The sequence below is a fragment of the Lissotriton vulgaris genome, chromosome 11 (assembly GCF_964263255.1).
Source record: "Lissotriton vulgaris chromosome 11, aLisVul1.2, whole genome shotgun sequence".
Classification (NCBI taxonomy): domain Eukaryota; kingdom Metazoa; phylum Chordata; class Amphibia; order Caudata; family Salamandridae; genus Lissotriton; species Lissotriton vulgaris.
Window position 1 is genome coordinate 616,767,178 of NC_141699.1, and position 23,901 is coordinate 616,791,078.

The 23,901-nt window shown below is 49.1% G+C and overlaps 1 protein-coding gene across 1 annotated transcript in view; it reads right to left on the minus strand.

Moving 5' to 3' along the window:
• The window catches only part of SLC9A9 (solute carrier family 9 member A9), a 3,064,289-nt gene extending 3,040,604 nt beyond the window's left edge, over positions 1-23,685 (minus strand). The window contains exon 1 of the mRNA XM_086943725.1: positions 23,416-23,685. Within this exon, the coding sequence (XP_086799851.1) occupies positions 23,416-23,590 (175 nt within the window). The 5' untranslated portion in view covers positions 23,591-23,685. The remainder of the gene's footprint in view (positions 1-23,415) is intronic.
• Between the last annotated feature and the right edge of the window lie 216 nt (positions 23,686-23,901).

Here is a 23,901-nt window from a genome sequence, read left to right on the forward strand (position 1 = left end):
GCTGGACTGATACATAGTGTTCACTAGAATAGTGAGTACTGCATATCAGGCCACCTTCTCACAGCGTGTAAGTAGGTATAAGCATTTGAATTAGAACTGGGGAGTGATCTGATAGCGTTCTAGGTAAGTGCTTGGCTTTAGTGATCAGTGAATTTACCTCGTCTGTAACTAACCAATGGTCCAGCCGTGACCATGAATGTTGTGCATAACAAGACACGTACCCTCCCTCTGCCCTGGATGCCTCAGCCTCCAAACATCTATAAGAGACAGCGCTTGCATACCATCTTTAACCGCCTGCGAAGCTTTTTAGATTACCAGGTCCGCCCTAGATTGACGATCCATTGGTATATCTAGTACCACATTAAGATCCCCTCCACAAAGAATCGGAGCTAGGGGCGAATGGTACTTCTTCCAGACCTCCTCGTAAAAAACAGGGTCATCAATATTAGGACCGTACAGGTTAATTAGAGTCAGTGACATGCCACACAGCTTCCCCTGCACAATGAGATACCTGGCATCATCATCTATGTCCACATGAGTCGCCTGAAAGGGGCAGCCTTTTCTTATTAAAATCATGACACATCTTGAATAGGAGGAATAGCTGGAGGCCCACTTAAACTCAGCCCACTTCGTGGCTACCTTCTCGGCCGTCTGCTTAGTCAGATGGGTCTCCTGCAGAAACGCCACTTGTACAATATGCCTATCCAGGTAGGCTAGTAACTGTCTTGTTTTCTTTGGGCTATTAAGGCCCCTGACGTTCCACGTCATCCATGTAAGTTTGCCCACCTCAGCCACCATTTACATTAGTTTCAACTATCATATCACATTGTAATGTTGCATGCAGTCTATATAAAGCATTCTGCCTGGCATGTTGCATGCTGTACCACATAAGAGTACATATAAACAAACCCTCCTTCAGCCCGCCCACCCACTCATGCATCCCAATCAGAGAAAACACAATGAAACAAACCCCCCCCCACCCACCATAAGCAGAAAGCCTGCTCATACCCCAGGAACAAAAGCTAAACTGCTTGGGGAGTTCCCTTTTGGAGACCGCTAGTAGCCCAAGTGCCCCCACTGTGGAAAGTAGGGGGGTCAGAGCCATAATTATAGCCCCCTTCAGTCTATCTAGGTGTATTATACAGAAGCAAAACTATAACATATTGAAAAAACTCTACAGCAGTCAATGGCAGTCTAGATTCAACCACACTGTGCCTATGTGCCTCCAATTCCCACACTTCATATCATGTATAACATCTGCTATTCCTATGGCGAATGTATAATTGTAGGATCAGTAAAAAAGCTATACATCAAGGAGCAAAGAACAGTATTCATAACATAGCACTTGTGCAACTAGTAAAAAAAAGAAAAGACAGTGAAGAAATTGGAATCAAGCTCAGTTCTGAAGTACGATCCCAAAGCTATAGGTGCAGGAACCAGCCATCTTGGTGTGGCAAGACGTAGGCCCATTCCCTGACATATATCTACAACATCAAACAACAGAGGAGATTCATTTATCAAAGCTGCTGTCTCTGATCGTGTTCAAGCATGCAGCACAGCCAAACTACTGATGTAGACTACAGCATCCTTACGGCCTCATCAATCCTCTGCATCCGCTTCTTCACCCTAAGTCATCGCCAAGGCTGTACGCTAAATTTGCTTGATGAAATGCAGTGCATCCTTTGGAGTCGTGAGCATTCTCAGTTCGCTGCCGTGCTGTATTTTGAGCCGGGCCGGGTAGAGCATCGCATATTGGATTCCAAGCGTTTGCAGCTTCTTTTTGAACTGTTGAAATTCCCGCCGGGCTTGCTGAACTGCTGTCATGAAATCTGGAAAGAGCTGTATCTCTGTGCCCCGACATCTTGTATTGCTCTTTTCCCTCGCCATCCGGAGCGCCACAACCCGATCTCTATAATTAAGGAGTCTAGCTATAATTGGGCGTGGAGGTGCCCCTGGGACCGGGCGCGGCGCAATGGACCGATGCGCCCGCTCCACCACCAGAATGCTGGAGAAGCTTTCCGCACCAAACAGAGACTTTAACAGGTCCTCCACATACAGCTACATTTTCACAATTTTTGTGGACTCAGGAATACCAATAATGCGCAGATTATTGCGCCTAGATCTGGCTTCCAAGTCTTTATTCTTGGCATTGATCACCGCAATGAGCTTCTCCATCTGTGCGCACACCTTTGTGATGACCTCCACCTTATCTTCTGAATTAGAGATTTGTTGCTCAGCTTCGGTGAGGCGCGCCGCATGCTTGTCGAGCTTGGACGCCATATTGTCCATACGCAAATTGAGCGAGTCAATTTTGCCATCGATGGTCTGCAAACTTTGCTGCAAGTTTGCTGGTTCCAGCAGCCTCTAAATCAGTCTCAGTGTCCGACATGACCTGTAGAGCAGCTTTTTTGATGCGTTTTGATTCAAATGTCAATTTGGGCTGTACCTGTTTATCAGGTTTACCCATTTGTGCAGTGCAGTATGATAAAGAAGGCCGGAAAGAGCTATTGGCAGTGCCAGTACACCAGGACCAAGCCCCTGTCAAGACACACACAGCGGCGAACTATAAGTGCTGAATGCAGCGTCGCTATCCGCAATGGGAAATGAGAAAAATAAACTGTCCCACCAGCCAAGACTATGTATAGGGCTGCAGTTACTACTTATTAATGCAAGAGTACAGTCATATACAGTCCAGCCCTAGAGATCGTTACCAGATGTATATTGTACATCTTTCGAGGGCATCTTATACCTCTACAAAAAGTCCCCAGAGTTAAAATGGTGCCCAGTGCCACAGGAGTTCAAATTTCCAAACAAATCCTGCACAAGCACTGCTCAGTGCTGGCTTCAATCTTTAAACTGCAATGAATGCGTCTTCCGCACAGCAGGAGTTCAAAGAAGGGCGTTAATCACTTTCATCCGTGCCAGGCTCCGCTCCCGCGATCCAAACACAAAATGGCGGGCCCGCCTCCACAGCGCGAGCCCCCAAAGCCACCAGTCACGGGGTCCGCGCTATGCCCAGCCACTTCTCTGCAGCGGTCAGGCAGGCGCCCATAGAGCACCGAAGGGAAGACTCGTAGCCAGCGCTAACCCCCAGCACCGCCACAAACTTACAGGGGCAGCGCGGCAGTCCAGGATCCAGCGCCGGTCACAGCCGCAAGGAGTGCCAGCTCCACCGCACACTCACCCACTGAGTCGCAGCCGCAGCAGAGGCGCAGGGGCTGTTTTCGTCTGCGCTGAGCAAGAATGGTCACACAGCCGGCTCCTGCGTCCGCCTGAGCACCCCACACAGCAGGCTCCATCTGGGAGCAGCGCAGCCCACCGGGTCACAAGTGCGGGCAAAAACTTCACGCGGCCATTGCTGGTTATCTCGGAGGTCCAGGCCCGATCCCTGCAGGGCCAGCAGCAGCGCACAGAGTGCATCAAACACCAAAGGAAACATAGCAAACGATCGCCCTCAGGTAGGACTTTCTCTTCCACCGTGGTAGATTACAGGATGTATACATAGAAGGCAGGATAATGTAAGGATTATAGGCCCTGACCAGCAGAGCTGTACTAATGTGCGGCCATCTTGCTCCGGGCTCTCTAGCGCCCCACCCCCATCAAACCAAAAACCTTTGCTTTAACACCGTGTATCAATACAGCCTCAAAGGCCTAATGCCTTTAACATAAGCTAGTCATAATAAATAAGGCCCACTGCCTTTATTGTACCTTTTCCTAATAAACAAATCAAATCTATAATATCTGACATAACATATCAATGAACTAATAAGGCCTATAAAACATTATCGCTGGATTTGCTACAATACCAAGCACCATCCTACTGTTTTATGTCTACATTTTCCCACAAGGCAACCACAGACCTATAGACATAATATTACAAATGATGTACAAAATTACAGTTGCAAAAAAAATATACAATGCTTCCTGAAAGGGTTTAACAAGGTCTACCAGAGTGCAAATCTTATACCAAAAATTGGTCAGAGGAGGTAATCAACACGAAAAGCCTCGCCTTGCACAGTACTCTGCAAGCTTGCATGTAATGAAATGCCTGTCTGTGTGCTGAGTTTAATAATAATCCAACCTTGAAGACTTATTTTCATTAACATAGGCTTTTTACAATACATCTGCCCCACTGTTGTTGTCATAACTCTACATAATTCCCATATTTTACCTAGAGCATCGGATATAAACCTAGAACATTGACATGTCCCCATAATCAAACCAGGCGTTTGGTATTGTGCATAAGCTTTCCCACAAGGCAAAAAAAATACTGTCATAAAAACACTCTTTTTCGATGAAAGCGCACACTATGTTGCCCACTCAAAAGCCTATAAGGTGGAAATTCAACGGTGGCTGTTGTCATGCCTCTCTCAGTACTGGTTCCTAAAAAGTTTTTCTGACACACAAGGCACCCCTGTCAAACCAGACTGAAAAACGATATGTCGAGCCTTTGTTTATTTACAAACGACTCAGGCAACACACTTGCTTGTAGTAACTTTATGCCGGTTTTACTCCTCGGGCAGAGAAAAGAGCTTGCTAATATTATGTAAACGAAAGAACAAATTGAGCATTTTAAAAGCTGGCAGGTGTTGAGAGTGTTTCCCATGCCCTTCCGCTTTTCTTTGTCTAGTACATTTAGATAACGCCTGTAACCATGTCTAAAAATAAATATTCTCGCGCTCCAGTTGGGAGCAGAGCAGATAGAGGAAGTCAGACATTAGCACCGCTCTCGAGATTTGTGGCACTGCCAACTTCGGGGCTCTGCTCAGGTTTCGTGCCCCCAACTGGATTTTTCGCTGCTGTTTAGATAACTAGCTGAATTCCTGGTGCCAGAAACCAAATATTGACATTTAATTGCGCTAACTAAACTTTTTTCAAGCTGGCAGCCGGTGTGTGTATTTCGAATTCATTCACTCAAATGTATTTTCTAGAATTACATTGTTTGGTCACACCCAAACTACATTATAAAAGACAATTTTATATGTTAATTAAATAGTGTTATATTTTGTTATTCCGATAGTATAAGGGTAGAAGATATGGATGCATGCATGGATAAATATGCCAAACATAGTCCTCTCATCTGAAAGTGATGCCCACGACATCACGTGTCAGGAGAAGGTCATTTCTTCGAATCCTCTTTTGAACACTTGACCCAAAAACATTGGCGTCACAGTTAAAATGTGATCCTCTCACATCCTTGCAAATCTTACCATGGAAAAGAGCCCTGAAGATATAAATGCAAATCTTCACACAAATGCAAAAACATAATTAGGGGTTGTGCCATCAACCCCTACCCCGCTAAATTTTAATAAATAGCAATAACTGGGGTGTTCAAAGGATTTTTTTAGAACACTGCTGGTGCTGTTGAATGCCCGGGTTGCTGAATATCAAGGATGTTAGCCTTCATTCCACCTCATGCCACTTTCTTCCACTACCCTTCACTTCTTGTCTCTTTCTCCCATACTTAAAAGTTATTTTTCTCCCCTGATCTCTCCCTTGGTCACTGTTTTAATATCTCTCTTCCTCTTTCTTCCTCTCTTTTCTGCCTTGCTCATGGCCAAAGGCTGATGAGGAAAAATAAGTCATGGCCCTAAAAGATGTGTTTCAGTAATCACCACCCACAACCACCTGTACAAATTAAGCAGTGTGCACTTGAACTATTCACCCATCTGGTTCTTTGGCACCTAATATGTTTTTTTTTACATTCTGCTTTCGACAGATAGTCAAGGCTTTTATGAGGCATTTTGCTGCCAGGACTATATAGACATATACTGCAAAGGCACGCATTGTGATACAAAACATGCATTTCCACAGTGGCGGCACCTCCGCAAAGGCGAAGGAGAGAAGATTCACTGCCTGGCTCAGAGCCAGTCAATGTAAAATTAATCAATGTTCTTGCATCATTTAATTTTATATTTGCAGCCTCTTAGCCAGTGGTGTTGGAAAGGGCGGGCCGAGGCATGGGAGGGGAGAGGCGGAGTGCTAGTGCACTCCACTCCCTAAGTGCGCATGTGTGTTTGGCCGGCCGTCTCAGGCCGACCAAAACACACATGCGCACTTAGGTTTTCTCCAGCCCAGCTGTATTTAGAAGCCGTGCTGGAGAAACCCCACAGACACCCTGGTCTGAGCAGGGTATCTCTCCTGCCTGCTTAGACTAATCACCACGGTGCTCTGCAGCATCAGGCTGGACAGGGAGTCTGTCCCAGGGGCTGCTTGGACGAGCAGGAAGAGGAGAGGTGCCGCAACGAGATGCGACATTGGTGGCGGCCAACGGCAAAAGGTACGTTTATTTTTTTTTTAAATATTATATTACCCGCGCGAAGCATAACACACAACCCCACCCGCCGCACCACCCTTTGTTTATGGCTGCATTTCCAACCAGATTGTAAACTTCTACAAAACATGGCCAAATGCCAATAACGAAAATGAAAAGGTATGGCAAATACAAGTGTCAGACCACGTAAATGCATTCATAGTGGGTTGGTTGCAGATTTTAGTGAGCTATTATAGAGCAAACTGCATGAGGGTGAAAGGAAGGGCATTGCACTTGCAGTGCGATTAGATGGTGTTAGACCTGGCACCTTGGCGTGAGTTTCCCTTCCACTTTTCGCTGGTGTGCCTCGATGTTTTGCTGGTTTTCCGCTACTCAGGGCACTGCGCCACGGCCGACCCGTGCCGCAGTGCAAGTGCTCCCTACTGTAAATTGTACATGTGATTGATGTCCATGATTGGTGCATTGGATTTACTGTCAGTCCCTAGTAAAGTGCACTAGGAGTGCCAGGGCTTGTGAATGCCAATCCTGCTAGTGGGCCTGCAGCGCTGGTTGCGCCACCCACAGAAGCAGCCGTAAAATGTGTCTAGGGTCTGCCATTGCAGAACCTGCTTGCAGTCTCGTACTGTCATGCTGGCTGGGCAAGTGCACCCACTTGCCAGCCTCTGAACCTTCCCTTAACTTCATATTAGTCACCCCTATGGTAGGCCTGAGGGCAGGGTGCATTGTAAGTGTAAGGTAGGACAAGCCCTGATGTGTGTGGCATGTCCTAGTAGTGAATGACAACCCAATTCGTGCTTCACTATTGTAAGGCTACCTGCTTCCTTTAGGCCAGATGGGCTGCTGGAATTATTACACTCTATAATCCCAGCAGGCTCAGGAAGCATGGTAGAGAGTCATGGTTAGTATGCCTGAACTCAGAATAATAAAATATTTCTTTTAGTAAAGTTTATTTTAATATCCTGGGTTTGCAAATGCTACTTTTAGAAAGTTAGCATTTGCGTGCCTAACCATTTCAGCCCGCCTCTGCTGGTATGTGTATCTGACTGTCTGGGATGTGTGAGTGACAGGGCTGGGGGATGACAGGTGGTGAATGCGAAGATTACACCTTAGTGGGAGGTAGGAGTGGCTCTTGACTCTGAATCTAGCAGTGCTCTGCCACCACAATGCTGGCTCCACCCTCCTGGGGAGCGACTGATGACTCAGCCGACACCTGGCCCAGGAAGGGCAAAGCCCCATCAACAAGGTACTTCTGGCTGCCCCTGTCCACACAATGCTGGCTCCACCTCCTGTGGGGCGTCTGATGTGCCTGCCCCTCACACTGAAAGCAGAGGCCGGATTGCACCCAACAAAGTACTCAAGGACTGAAAGTGGCTATGCAAAGGCCCCCCTGGCCTGCAAGAACAAAAGAAATGCAGTATAAAAGTAGGAGCCCTGCTCCTTGTAAATTAGATCCTGTTTGTGCTACAGAAGGAACTCTGCCCGACGAGAAGGACCTGGAAGGACAAGGAGGAGTGCTGTCTCTGGCCTGTGTCTGGTGCCTTGCTGCAGAAGGAGAGGGAAAGAAAAGACTACAAGAAGACTTTTGCTTTGTGAAACTTTGTGCCAAACTTCGCTGAAAGATCTCCAAGGGCTTGCTGCTGAACTTGCCCCCTGACCAGCGCCCCAGGACCAGTGGGCGCTACACCCTGAAGAAAGCGACTGTGTGTGCTGCTTATCGCTGCAACACTGACGGAGGAGTCTGGGAGCACTGGGCAATCCTGCCACGCTCCCCGTAATCCAAGGCATCGACATCCCCCCAAGCACCGTGACCGGGGCCCAAAGCAACAGCGAGAGCATCGTGAGGTCCAGCCGCCGCTGGCCCGAACACCGTGACCGCCTCTGCACCGGGAGCCCGAGAGCAACGTGAAGGAGGACCCGTCCGGTCCAAGCTCCCGAATTGACTGCGCTTCGAGCCGTCAATCCACCTGCGAAGACGGACAGCCTCCCTGTGACAACCCCCCTCTGGTCGGTATCCTGCCCGACAGCTCAGCTGTGAGCGCACAGCTGCCACCGGCACTTGGCTGGGTACGTCCTGCACTTGAGGACCGTACTGCCACTTGCCGCCACCACACAGCCGCCGCCTCCAGGGTCGGAGCGAACGACGAAGGAAGGACCCTGCCGCCACTGAACACCGCCGCCCCGGATGACCCGTGACCTGCCCGGCTGAGAGCCGCAGCGAACAGCGACCCCGGAAAAGCAACGCGACGTGGGACAGCTCCCCTGGAAGCCGCCCGCTCCACAAGGATTTGAAAGGTACTGTGTTGTATCCTCACGGTGCGAGCGTCCTGCAACTCGAGCTCGCACCGCGCTATCTGCTTCCAACGCGAGCCGCCTCTGAAACCGAGGCTCGCACGGCTCCTGGTCCTCGGAGCCCACGCGGGAAGCGTGAACTCTGGCCGGCCGGGCCCGATCCCCTCTCTGAAGCGAGCGGAGACAGCGGAAAGCATATTGAGGCGCTAAAAGACACTGAACCTTGTTGAACCTGGGCAGAAGGCCCAAAAGATTGCTTATTGCTAAGAAAGAACTGTGGCAACCTGAACTTAAGTAACCTGGAACGGCTATTGAAAGTTTGACAACTGTATTTACAAGCCTGCTTGAAATTTATATAAAGAATATATATTTTTACAAATACAGGTTGGTGTCATTGTGTGGTGGGTTGGTTGTGAGGGTGTAATATTGCAAATGTTTAACCCTATGTGCCCCAGACATTAGCCTAAGACTGCTTAAGCCACACTACCTAGAGGGTAAGCAGAGGTTGTCTTGAAGGTAACCCTCAGCCCTGACGAGGAAGAGAGAGTCCCTGCTTGTCGCCAGTGCCGCACTGCGCCAACTAGAGACTCCCCCTTCCTACATTGGACGCAGCGGTGAGGATTTTCGAATTTACATTTGCAGTGTTTATACCTTAACTTCTGACCATTGCACAGTGATTACAGTCCAGTTACTTAGCCACAGGTTTTGTTTTAATTTTGCCAAGAAAAGATCCCTAGTGCAGAAACCATGCCGGGCACGAAGAGCCTGGATGGAGCGGAATCCACGACCTCTGAAATGTTGGAGGTAGAATGGGATGCAGCAAAGCTGGACAAGTACACAAAGAATGCGCTGAAGTTTTTCTGCAAGAAACTCAAGGTTCCACACGCAGGGTGCAAGAACAAACCAGAGTTCTACAAGGCCCTGAAAGCCTGGATTGAGTCTAGAAAGGCCCCTGAGGATCAGAATGCCCCTGAGGATCAGAATGCACCTGAGGATCAGAATGCACCTGTGGATCTGGTGGATCTCGAAAAACCAGACAGCGTGCACAGCTTTGGTAGAGGCCTGTCGCCAGAGGAGCTGGCAGACAGGAAGGAAACGAGGGATCATGAAAGGAAGCTGGCAGAATTAAAAATCCAACTGGAGCTTGAGACCAAAAGAATGGCTCTGGAAGAGCGAAAGCACCAAATGGATTATGAACTGAAAATGAGGGGGATGAATCTAAAAGAGAGAAGCTTGGATAATCCTCCCTCTGGTGGCAGCACAACGCCGGTGCAGGTAGAGTCAAGAGTGCACATCCCCAAAGATGTAGTTAAAGAGTTCTTTAAGGGGGATGACATAGGACAGTGGTTTAGGGCATATGAGGTAGCCATGTCCTCCCACCGGGTCCCTGATAAGGATTGGGGAGCGGGGTTGTGGGGAAGGTTCCTTAGCGAAGGGCGGGACACCCTGCTAGATTTGCCCGTTGAAAACCAGAGATCCTATTCCCACATGAAAGAAGCTTTAATGAACAGGTATGGGCTTACCCCTGAAATGTATAGACAGAAGTTTAGGGGGTGTACTAAGCGGCCTGGGAATACGTATGTGGAGTATGTGACTTTTTTTGCAGAGCACTGGATGGTTGGGTGAAGGGTAGCAAGGTGAATGATTTTCAAGGTCTCTTTGATTTGATTGCATGGGAGCACTTGTCTGATCACTGTTTTCCTGAGCTACGCCAGCACCTGATAGATAGCAAGCTGTCCAACCCGAGGAAGCCTGCTGAGGAGGCGGACCGCTGGCTCAGCACCAGGGTCCACAAGGGTCCAGTGGGAGACTCCGCCAAGGGTGGGCTGGGTCCCCAGCAGAAGAGTGGGGGGGACAAGGGAAAACAGAAAGGGTTCCAAAAAGGCCCCCAAAGTAATCCCCAAGGGGACCAGCAGAAAGGTTCTCAGCCTCCCCCACCCCCAAAGCAGAATGGGGCCCCGACAGGTAGACCTGTTCCAAAGGGGCCCTTCAATTGTTTCAAATGTGGTGAGCCGGGGCACATCTCCAGTGACCCCAAGTGTCGCCTGTTTGGAAAACCTGCACCCACTGGTGCTCCGCCCCGTCAAGTGACTAGTGTTCACTTAGGAGAAGAAGTGATGGTCCCGGGGGGTGGAGATCCCGTTCAGATGACCCTAGTCTCACTAGGAGACAGTGAGATGGTCCCTACAAACTACCTGCCCTCTAACACTAAGAAATATGGGCAGGTGGTGATCATCAATGGTAGGGAAGCTGAGGCTCTTAGAGATACAGGAGCCAGTGTGACTGCAGTGAGGCAGCACCTGGTGTCTCAAGAGCAGGTTGTACCCCATGCCTACTGTAGGGTTATCAATGCTGATAATTCAGAGAGTCAGTGTCCGATGGCTCAAGTTCCCTTTGAGTGGAGGGGGGTCTCTGGTACTCTGCAGGTCTGTGTGAGGAAAACCATGCCTGTTGACTGTTTGCTAGGGAATGACTTGGAGCACTCCCCTTGGGAAAAGGTGGAGAAGACGACTCACCTGAGGATGGTGGGTCTACCTGAATGGGCGTGCGTGACTACCCGGTCGATGGCAGCCAGTAGGGGTGATCAAGAGGTCCTGGGGCCTGAAGGAGAGGCCCAGGAACCGGCCTTAGGGAGAAGGCGCAGGGGGCGCTGGAAACCGGCCCCTGAAGCTCCCACGGTCCAGGAGGAAGCAGACCTTGAGGGGGATGCCCTGGAGCCTACTGGGGAACAGATTGCTGAACTGGGGGACCTGCCTGAGCTGACCCATTGGCAACAAGAAGGAGGACCCTCCAGGGAGGAATTCTGCAGGGAGCAGAAAGAATGCCCTTCTCTCGTGGGTATGCGGCAACAGGCTGCAGACCAGGCCAATGGTGTTCAGGCCAAAACACATTATGTGTACTGGGAGAACGACCTCCTGTATTCAGAGCCTAAGGCTGCTGAACCTGGGTCGGCCCGTGTGCTGGTGGTACCCCAGAAGTTCAGAGCCTTCCTACTGGGGCTGGCTCACGATGTGCCGTTAGCAGGACATTTGGGGATGGACAAGACCTATGACAGGCTTGTCACCCACTTTTACTGGCCCCAAATGCACAAGAGCTCAGATGCTCATTGTAGGACCTGTCCAACTTGCCAGGCAAGTGGGAAGAGCGGAGGGAAGAACAAGGCTCCCCTCCAACCCTTGCCTGTGGTCGGTACGCCATTCCAACGAGTGGGTATTGACATTGTTGGGCCTCTGGACCCCAAGACAGCCATGGGCAACAGGTTCATCCTGGTCTTGGTGGATCATGCCACCCGGTACCCTGAAGCTATCCCTCTGAGGACAGTGACGGCCTCCGTGGTGGGGCGTGCACTGATGGGAATTTTCTCACAAGTAGGATTCCCTCTAGAGGTGGTGAGCGACAGGGGGACCAACTTCATATCCAAGTATATGAAGTCCCTTTGGCAGGAGTGTGGTGTAACCTACAAGTTCACCACACCTTACCATCCCCAAGGTAACGGGTTGGTTGAGAGATTCAACCGAACCCTGAAGGGCATGATCATGGGCCTGGAAGGTCCAATGAGGCGTAAGTGGGACGTCCTCTTGCCATGCCTGCTCTTTGCATACCGCGAGGTGCCACAGAAGTCCCTAGGGTTCAGCCCCTTTGAACTGCTGTACGGACCACTGAGTTTGGTAAAGGAAGGCTGGGAGCAATCTCCCAGGAAACCTCCCCAGAATGTATATAGCTACATGCTGGCCTTCAGAAACCAAACCAGGCGCTTCAGACAACTTGCCGGGGCAAATCTGGAAGCCAGCCAGGAGGAGATGAAGCGGTGGTACGACCAGAATGCCACTCTGGTCGAGCTTCAGCCTGGACAAGAGGTGTATGTCTTGGCCCCAGTGGAACCCTGTGCCCTTCAGGATAAGTGGACAGGTCCATTTGAGGTTGTGGAGCGCAAGAGCCCAGTGACATACTTGGTGGACATGAAGACGCCCAGGAACCCTTTGAGGGTCCTACATGTCAACCGCCTCAAGCCCCACTTAAGAAGGTCAGAAGTGGGCATGTTGTTGGCAACTGATGATGGAATGGAGGAGGAGTCGGAGCCTCTCCCTGACCTCTTAGTGGCCTGTGAGAAAGATGGGTCAGTGGATGGAGTTAACCTCTCGCCCACCCTGACCCCGGAACAACAGGAAGACTGCCGCCAGTAGCTGGGGCAGTTTCCAGATCTGTTCTCCCTGGTTCCTAGTGTCACAGATTGGTGCGTCCATGATGTGGACACAGGAGACAGCTTACCTGTGAAGCATAAGGCTTACAGAGTGACTGACAGGGCCAGGGCCTGCATCAAGGAGGAGGTCTCCAAGATGCTTGCCCTTGGGGTGGTTGAGTCTTCCAGCAGTCCTTGGTCCAGCCCCGTGGTCTTGGTCCCAAAGGCTGCTGCGCCGGGAGCCACACCTGAACTCCGGTTCTGTGTGGACTACAGAGGACTCAATTCGGTCACCAAGACTGACGCGCACCCCACCCCCAGAGCTGATGAGCTCATTGATCGGCTAGGGGCTGCCCGGTTCCTCAGCACGTTTGATTTAACGTCTGGGTACTGGCAGATCGCCTTGACCGATGGGGCAAAGGAGAGGTCGGCATTCTCTACACCAGATGGGCATTTCCAGTTCCGGGTTATGCCATTTGGAATGAAGAATGCCCCTGCCAACTTTTCAGAGATTGGTCAACCAGGTGTTGGCTGGGCTGGATGAGTTCAGTGCCGCCTACCTGGATGACATTGCGGTGTTCAGTGGCACCTGGCCAGAACACCTGCGACACCTCTGGGAAGTGTTGATGGCCCTGCGCAGAGCAGGCCTCACAATCAAGGCAAGCAAGTGCCAGATTGGGCAGGGTTCCGTGGTGTACTTGGGACACCAAGTGGGGAGTGGCAAGGTGGCACCCTTGCAACCCAAAATTGAGACCATCCTGGCTTGGGAACCCCCCAAGACCCAGACTGCAGTAAGAGCCTTCCTGGGGCTCACTGGGTATTACAGGAGGTTTGTCAAGGGCTATGGCACGATTGTGACCCCCTTGACAGAGCTGACTTCGAAGAAGCAGCCCAGGAATGTGATTTGGACTGACACCTGTCAGAAGGCTTTTGACACCCTGAAGACTGCCATGTGCATGGCGCCCGTGCTCCTGGCTCCTGATTTCTCCAAGGAATTCATAGTGCAAACAGACGCTTCAGAGCATGGTGTAGGGGCTGTTCTCTCACAGATGACTGAGGAGGGCTTTGACCAACCCGTAGCCTTCATCAGTAGGAGGTTACTTCCACGGGAAAGTAGGTGGAGTGCAATAGAGCGAGAAGCATTTGCTGTGGTCTGGGCGCTGAAGAAGCTAAGACCCTACTTGTTTGGGTCTCACTTCCGAGTTCAGACGGACCACAGCCCCCTCAGATGGTTGATGCAAATGAGGGGTGAGAACCCGAAACTGTTGAGGTGGTCCATTTCTCTACAGAGTATGGACTTTACGGTGGAACACCGCCCTGGCACAGATCACGCCAACGCTGATGGTCTGTCCAGATTTTTCCGCCTTAGTGATGTGGAACTCCCAGGGGAAGGGTAGTTCCCCCCACATTTCAGCTGGAGGGGACACGTGTTAGACCTGGCACCTTGGCGTGAGTTTCCCTTCTACTTTTCGCTGGTGTGCCTCCGATGTTTTGCTGGTTTTCCGCTACTCAGGGCACTGCGCCATGGCCGACCCGTGCCGCAGTGCAAGTGCTCCCTACTGTAAATTGTACATGTGATTGATGTCCATGATTGGTGCATTGGATTTACTGTCAGTCCCTAGTAAAGTGCACTAGGAGTGCCAGGGCTTGTGAATGCCAATCCTGCTAGTGGGCCTGCAGCGCTGGTTGCGCCACCCACAGAAGCAGCCGTAAAATGTGTCTAGGGTCTGCCATTGCAGAACCTGCGTGCAGTCTCGTACTGTCATGCTGGCTGGGCAAGTGCACCCACTTGCCAGCCTCTGAACCTTCCCTTAACTTCATATTAGTCACCCCTATGGTAGGCCTGAGGGCAGGGTGCATTGTAAGTGTAAGGTAGGACAAGCCCTGATGTGTGTGGCATGTCCTAGTAGTGAATGACAACCCAATTCGTGCTTCACTATTGTAAGGCTACCTGCTTCCTTTAGGCCAGATGGGCTGCTGGAATTATTACACTCTATAATCCCAGCAGGCTCAGGGAGCATGGTAGAGAGTCATGTTTAGTATGCCTGAACTCAGAATAATAAAATATTTCTTTTAGTAAAGTTTATTTTAATATCCTGGGTTTGCAAATGCTATTTTTAGAAAGTTAGCATTTGCGTGCCTAACCATTTCAGCCCGCCTCTGCTGGTATGTGTATCTGACTGTCTGGGATGTGTGAGTGACAGGGCTGGGGGATGACAGGTGGTGAATGCGAAGATTACACCTTAGTGGGAGGTAGGAGTGGCTCTTGACTCTGAATCTAGCAGTGCTCTGCCACCACAATGCTGGCTCCACCCTCCTGGGGAGCGACTGATGACTCAGCCGACACCTGGCCCAGGAAGGGCGAAGCCCCATCAACAAGGTACTTCTGGCTGCCCCTGTCCACACAATGCTGGCTCCACCTCCTGTGGGGCGTCTGATGTGCCTGCCCCTCACACTGAAAGCAGAGGCCGGATTGCACCCAACAAAGTACTCAAGGACTGAAAGTGGCTATGCAAAGGCCCCCCTGGCCTGCAAGAACAAAAGAAATGCAGTATAAAAGTAGGAGCCCTGCTCCTTGTAAATTAGATCCTGTTTGTGCTACAGAAGGAACTCTGCCCGACGAGAAGGACCTGGAAGGACAAGGCGGAGTGCTGTCTCTTGCCTGTGTCTGGTGCCTTGCTGCAGAAGGAGAGGAAAAGAAAAGACTACAAGAAGACTTTTGCTTTGTGAAACTTTGTGCCAAACTTCGCTGAAAGATCTCCAAGGGCTTGCTGCTGAACTTGCCCCCTGACAGGCGCCCCAGGACCAGTGGGCGCTACACCCTGAAGAAAGCGACTGTGTGTGCTGCTTATCGCTGCAACACTGACGGAGGAGTCTGGGAGCACTGGGCAATCCTGCCACGCTCCCCGTAATCCAAGGCATCGACATCCCCCCAAGCACCGTGACCGGGGCCCAAAGCAACAGCGAGAGCATCGTGAGGTCCAGCCGCCGCTGGCCCGAACACCGTGACCGCCTCTGCACCGGGAGCCCGAGAGCAACGTGAAGGAGGACCCGTCTGGTCCAAGCTCCCGAATTGACTGCGCTTCGAGCCGTCAATCCACCTGCGAAGACGGACAGCCGCCCTGTGACAACCCCCCTCTGGTCGGTATCCTGCCCGACAGCTCAGCTGTGAGCGCACAGCTGCCACCGGCACTTGGCTGGGTACGTCCTGCACTTTAGGACCGTACTGCCACTTGCCGCCACCACACAGCCGCCGCCTCCAGGGTCGGAGCGAACGACGAAGGAAGGACCCTGCCGCCACTGAACACCGCCGCCCCGGATGACCCGTGACCTGCCCGGCTGAGAGCCGCAGCGAACAGCGACCCCGGAAAAGCAACGCGACGTGGGACAGCTCCCCTGGAAGCCGCCCGCTCCACAAGGATTTGAAAGGTACTGTGTTGTATCCTCACGGTGCGAGCGTCCTGCAACTCGAGCTCGCACCGCGCTATCTGCTTCCAACGCGAGCCGCCTCTGAAACCGAGGCTCGCACGGCTCCTGGTCCTCGGAGCCCACGCGGGAAGCGTGAACTCTGGCCGGCCGGGCCCGATCTCCTCTCTGAAGCGAGCAGAGACAGCGGAAAGCATATTGAGGCGCTAAAAGACCCTGAACCTTGTTGAACCTGGGTAGAAGGCCCAAAAGATTGCTTATTGCTAAGAAAGAACTGTGGCAACCTGAACTTAAGTAACCTGGAACCGCTATTGAAAGTTTGACAACTGTATTTACAAGCCTGCTTGAAATTTATATAAAGAATATATATTTTTACAAATACAGGTTGGTGTCATTGTGTGGTGGGTTGGTTGTGAGGGTGTAATATTGCAAATGTTTAACCCTATGTGCCCCAGAGATTAGCCTAAAACTGCTTAAGCCACACTACCTAGAGGGTAAGCAGAGGTTGTCTTGAAGGTAACCCTCAGCCCTGACGAGGAAGAGAGAGTCCCTGCTTGTCGCCAGTGCCGCACTGCGCCAACTAGAGACTCCCCCTTCCTACAGATGGTAACAAGATGCCAAGAAAACATTATTGCCCTTGAATAAAAGGTATCTGATTTAAATGGCTGAGTAAACGAGATAAATGGGGCCGGGGGTCGGATGGGGCAGATAGGCAGGGTAAATGTAATGAAAGTTAGCGAAAAGTTGACATTCTGTCTAAATAATTGTCTGCATGTTTTGCCATTGCCAGATTGGCTACCAGCACTGTGGTATTTGGGGAGCTTAGAGACAATTCCCTAGCCCAGTTACTGGCATCCAATACTCATCTGTTGATTTTGAAGAGAATGCATTTTTCAAATGTTTTGTCTCAGAAACCAGAAGGGATAGCAGTGAGCTGAACACTAGTTTTGAGATTTATGTAAAAACCTCAAACAGTTGAATTAATTTGTCAAAGCAAATAAACATGTTTGCAGAAGTCCCATGATCAGTATTTTGGGGGTCTACAAGAAACTCTGAATGTAGCAACTCAAACCAGGCCCGGCTCCAGGAATTTTTGTTTGGGTGGGCCAAGGGCGCATTTGGGTGGGCCACTGCGGGCTCAATGTGTCGCTTCTGGAGGTAGCCTACAAATAAAAAAAACTGTACTCCTGCGTGTGATAGAAGGGGATAACAGGAGATTCAGGGCCCTCCATTATTTTCCAAATCTCTTTCTAATCGTTAACACTCTCAAAAAGTGTTTTGATCCCATGTAAGGTCCTTTTGATGGGCAGAGGAGGTTTCTGAGGTGGGAGTATCAGGCAAGTAACACTACTCAGCCTGCCTCGTTGCCAGCCTTCAGAGAGAATCTCTCTTCATTATTACCTCCATCTGACCCCAGACTCTGTTGTACACTCCCTTCCAGGCCTGATCATCAATTTTCTACAATCTCTCTACCGTGCACCTTAACTCACAGCTAACCTTGGTCCCCAGCCCCATATCAGGCACCACCTGATTTCATTTTCCATAATCCCACTAAAAAGATTTGTAAAATCACCTTCAAACTGAAAACCCTGAATAAAGAGTAAGTATAATTAGCACACACTTTAAACTATGTTACACAGTGGCCCTAATGACCCAACTGCTAATTAAATAAGCAAAAACATTACAGGATCTATTATAGCGCCGGTGCAAAAGTATTTATTGGTGTCCCACCACTGACCTCTTACTCGATAGACAACTTTACTACCACCCTCCAACAGTGCACTTCATCTCTCCTTAGCCCCTTTCAGTCATGACCTCCTCATCAGACTCCCTCCCTACCTGCCCCCACCAGTGTCCCTCATCACTCCAAAGCCCCTCCCCATGACCACCTCCTCAGACTCCCACACAAATACCCTCCACCAGTGCCCCTCATCGCTCCATAACCCCTCCCCCCATTGACCTCCTCCTGAGTCCCTCACTGCCACCCTCCACCAGTGTCCCTCATCGCTCCAAAGCACCTTCCCCATGACCTCATCGGATTCCCTCATTGCCACCCTCCTCCCAGACTCCCCCACTACCACCCTCCACCAGTGCCCCTCATCACTTCGTAGCTCCTCCCCATGACCTCCCCCTCCTCGGATTCCCTCATTGCCATCCTCCAACACTGGCCTTCATCTCTCCGTAGCCTCTTCCCCTCATGACCTCCTCCTCAGACTCCCTCCCTACTACCTTCCACCAGTGCCCCTCAGCGCTCCATAGCCCCTCTCCATTACCTCCTCCTCAGACTCCCTCCCCTACCACCCTCGACCAGTGCCCATCACTCCAAAGCAATCCCCTCATGACCGCCTTCTCAGACTCCCTCCCTACCACCCTCCACCAGTGCCCCTCATGCCCTCCTCCTCAGACTCCCTCCCTACCACCCTCCACCAGTGCCCATCCCTCAAAAGCAACCCCCCCTCATGACCGCCTCCTCAGAGTCCCTCCCTACCACCCTCCACCAGTGCCCATCATCACTCCAAGCAACACCCCCTCATGATCTCCTCCTCAGACTCCCTTCCTACCCCTCCACCAGTGCCCCTCATCACTCCAAAGCAACTCCCCCTTATGACCTCCTCCTCAGACTCCCTTCCTACCACCCTCCACCAGTGCCTCTCATCACTCCAAAGCCCCTCCCCCATGACCTCCTCTTCAGACTCCCTCACAAACAACCTCCACCAGTGCCTTCCATCTCTCCGTATCTCCACCCCTCATGATGCCCCCTCGGATTCCCTCATTGCCACCCTCCAACAGAGCCCATCATCACTCCATAGCCCCTCTCTCATATGCATTTTATTTCTTGTATAGCGCTACTCTTAGTGTAGGGTATCACAGTACTGTACATCACACACACATTATGCAGACACAATGATTCATAAAAGTATCCAAATCAGCCTATAGGGAATGTCACATAAGCTAATGAAGATTACCAGGTGTAAGAATCACATCTCATCCATGCTGCTGGTGGCAATATGTATTAAGAGGGTTGGGTCTGGAGAACCACAAACACAGGATTTAAAGCATACCCCAGTGGTTGGCTGTACTGATTAGAAATTATATCTGCCCAAACTCTGTATTGAAACATTAGAATAATGAAATACTGGGAAAATTCGAACTAACTAGCAATGCAAAAAAAAAAATCTAATTATACCATTCTGGTTTGTATACACGTCTTTGATCACACTGTCCTATGTATCAAAGGATCTCTGTGACAAAGGCAGTAACCCACTGAGCTATCCACGTTAACTACAGTTCTATTGCATTTAAATACTACAAACCAAAAAAAAGAACGCTCACCAGCAAGATCAACAATCCCCAAGGTTATTTGGACATTTAGTTGCCGTGCATCCTTGCAGAAACACTCATGAATGATACCAACGATTTAAACACACGATGTAAATGAAAATGAAATAAACACGGTGTTCTAAGTATGTCTTTCTCACAGATTTAAAAAACACAATAGCCACACATTCTCTTACCTGCTCCTTACGAACTCTGTCACAGCCGGATCGGGTAAACAAACAGCTCAAGGGGTCAGGAAGGTCAGGAAAACGAAACGGCAAAACAAACTCCTCTTTACCAGCAGAAAAGAATGAATTATCCACAAATCCAGTTCCAACGAAAGGCTTTGTCCCCTTCGCAGTGCCCCTAATGTACATGCACGAGTCGGCGGGGAAACAGCCCACCTGCCTAATAGGAGAAGCGTGATTGGGGGTGCGAGCCCAGGCCCAATCACGCAACTCCTAAAGAAAGATAACGTTCGAAGAACGTTTTAACTTGCAGTGGCCAGCAGGCTATATTCTGCTGGCCTTGCTGACGTCACTGCCAGGGCCAAGGGTTATGTTTGGGTGGGCCAGGCCAAAGTTTGGGTGGGCCCGGCCCACCCGGCCCACCCTCTAGAACCGGGCCTGACTCAAACCCACAAGGGAGTGGTTTAGCGGTTACACCTGTAATACGCCCATCCTCAGAGTCGGAAGACAGTTAAAATGAAAATGTCTAAATAAGAAGAGGGTTTTGCTTTTATAACTGATGTTTCTAGTGGACTACGCTTTGCTCTACCTGCAGCAGGAGAAGGGTATTTCTTTAACATTGGTCAACAAAATATTGATTCTTAGGCTCCCACCTGCAGGTAAGGCTGTTCTTCCAAGTTATTTCCGGGTAAATCTATGTTTTATGGAGAATGGTAGATTATTCTAGGATCTTGAAGAAATGATGCACTGTAAACGGTTTATACAGCGAAAGGCCTTGTTCAGGAACTGTATCTGGCTATACTCAAGGACTGAGGCAGATGTAAAGAAATTCTGGCGGATGTTCAAGGTGTCACAGGTCAAAACAGCTGAGCTATGGCAGGCAAGAAAACCATGGAATGTAACTTGACAACACCTTTTGACCAAATGATGCACCAAACGGATGTTAAGACAATGGTTTTCTATTTAAGTGTCACTCTAGCATGATTTACAACTCATAAAAGTTGTGATGAAGTCCTATTAAAATGGTGCTTCAATTAAAAATTAGATAGCCGCAGCACTGGCATTTGGTGGACACCTGTCGTTTTCTGGTTCCATTAACTATTCTTGACCCAGATTAGGGTTTTACACTTGCTCCATTGAATCTTATGCTCTGTTATTTTTTATTTGTTCATATTTTGTGGTTGTTGCATTTAAAAGCTCAGTGCTGAATATTTCAAGAAAAAAATGTATGATTAATTTCATAATTTGTTTCACTGTGTTCAGTGCGGTTTTGAAGGCATCGTTAGGTTCTACGGTTGACTCCAATACATCTTTCCTTCAAGCCCATTACAATTGGCTTCTGCTTATGCATTATATATGACCTTGACACATCCTATGCAATATTAAAGCAGTCTTAAATACAGTCTGTAATGCACCAATTAGGTGAGGAAGAGCAGCTTTATACACATGTGTCCTTTTGCAAGTTTCTTCTGGGGAGCTTGTGAAAGAAATGCATAATTTGGCCGTCATGGACCCTGCTTCTCACGACACTTCCCAATTTCTGTAGTCAACCCCCTATCCCTAATTTGTGAGTTTCAGCAGTAATGTATTTCCACGTCCAAAAACTGTCCATTAATATGATTTGAAATAACTGATTAGTGTGGATGAATTGGTGAGACTGTGCACTTCAATTATGCAGTCTTGTACAACACTATCAATTTGCCAAATTTCAGACCAAGGTTCAGTCTACGGGGCTACAAAATGACAGGAAAAGCAATGACAACATGAAAAGATTGATTGGCCTGGCACGAGAACCAATTTCATCCTTCTGAACATGAGCAACAAGTGAAACAGGATGTACTTCCTGGAGGCAGAAGCACATTCTGCACATGCTGCAGTCTTCTAAGTTATTGCAAGTTACACACATTGCTTCAGGAAAGTAACAGGTCACTGGATAAAGAGTGCAAACAGTCTGCTTTTTGAAATATTCCACTAATTGAGTGAATGACTCAAGGCCATGGTTTAAGCCTATTTGTTTGGGGAGGCCTACCTACAATGAAACTATAATCTCTACTTTTGATAGACAAACATCATGCATTTTCAATGAAGTTGCCCGTGAGTAACTGGCACAGGGTATAAGGTCAATTGCCCATTGTCCATTCTGGTCTACCTCTAAGACTTCTCCAGTAGTACAGTCTTCCTCCCCCTCAGGTACCGTCATTGGGACGGGTCCTGATCAAAACCATCTAGCGCTTCCATAAAGGGCCCCTGATGGTATGTTTGATTGCCCTGTGAGATCCTCTGAGAATGCACTACTTGCACTAACTGGTTCTGATTCTAATGCATTCAGCTAGTTCTAGTAGTAAAACAGTGCTTTGAATGGAGGGATTTTTGAACACTCATATATACTTACAATGTTAAAACCGAAATTATAAGTCCAAGAATGCAATACTCAGATTGCTACGAGCTGCAATTGGAGGATGGTGTCACAAATGACACAGGGCCACCTAATATATATGTACGGTCATGTTTATCACTGCGTCATATCTCTCTTGTAGCTAAGGGTGCAGTGCTTAATTTGTGCCAGTGGTTGCATGTAGGCGGCACTAACTCATTTGTAGGGCCTGGGACCTTTTTTTCCAATATCAAACTGACTCAGAGCAGGAGCCAACAAAAAGCACAAGAGAGAGAACAAAGGAAGAAGGTAAAGATGTGAAAACGGGGACAAAGTGAAAAAGCAGAAATTAGAAAAAACAGGAAAAAAGTGAGATAAATATGCAGGTAGTATAGGGTGGTGGAACAGGCATGCAGAGAAATCAAAAGTAGGTTGTCGTTTATTTGGCATGCCTGGCATTTGGTAGGCTCGTAAAAAACGTTGGGCACCGGCAGTTATGTTTTTACAAAGTAAGCATTGACAAGGTGTTCACAAAGCATGGGGTTAGTTAGCACCATGTAACGTTTAACTGTTGTAATAAAATAATTCACTGACAATCATGATTCATTAGTATTAATTTTTTTTAAAAATGTGCTTTATAAGCTAAAATAATGTGATATTAAATGTATCTGACGGGTGAAGTAAAGTAAGAGTTTAAACAGGTACAACTATTTCTGAACCCAGAAGTGGTCGCATGTCAGTTATGGGTCAAGTTGATCCACCAATTGCTATTTAGTTAGCATCACTTTTAATCTGTCACATGCAGTTTGAAGATGTGTTTTAAACCGGCCTGAAATTACAAGAATGCAACAAAAAAATGAAAAACACAGAAAGGCTGTACATTTCACACGTGTTAGCTCTACAAATAGTGAAAGATGAGGCAGAAGGGAACCAGATGTTTTACAATTATTTATAACCCGTAACATTCGTTGAAAAATATCGCAGGTAAGTAACACGCGCCAGTAGAATCTGCAGATCTGCTACCACGCCGGAGCTACTGATCAACAAAGCACACGTCGTATAGGGTGCAGAAAATAAAACTCTCTGGTTTTTCGGGGATGTAATACAAAAACAGCAATGATCTAAAGCAATAAAAATGTGCACATTTTTTTTTACATTCCACTGCAGAATTTTGCACTTTACATTTAAACCCTTCACTTCTGAAATAGTTGGGAACTTTTTAATACTGTGCACATGTTAACAAACGTCCAGACCAATGTACTTTATAAACGCATACTCTGTCAGCATCTCCAAGAGTGGACTATGAGTGTATCCATCTCTGAGGGGGGGCGGGTTAGGAGGGAGAAGCATCATTGGGCACACTCACCGTATACCATGGCCCCTCCCGTCTCGTGCAAGAAGCGAAAGCGATGGTTTTTGAAGAGCCATATGGTGAGGATGGTTAGAATAAGCAAAAAGTTGAAAACCAGCAGCTCCAACGCACCCTGGTGAAAAGCCTGTGACCCACCCTTGGAAGATGAGGAGGTCTGTGACTGTCCCATGCCCCTTATTTAGTGCTGCTGCCAAACCAACAGCGCTCACCAGCCTCGCATATACGGGCGATGCAAGCTGTGCGGACTGCTGCTTCCTTGTGGTCCCGCTGCAGATACACAGTTGTACACTTGTATGCTGGGAAATGTAGTCCAGCTAACAAGCATGCAGGGACGGTGTTGTGACAAATTCAAGTCCCCGTGAGAATCCGTTCCCGAGCACCCACCGCGCATGCGTACAAGTGTGATCTAGAAGGGCGTGCTTGCTTACTACGCATGCGCCTTCAGCTGGATAGTCCGCGCTCAATCAGCTGACTGTCTGT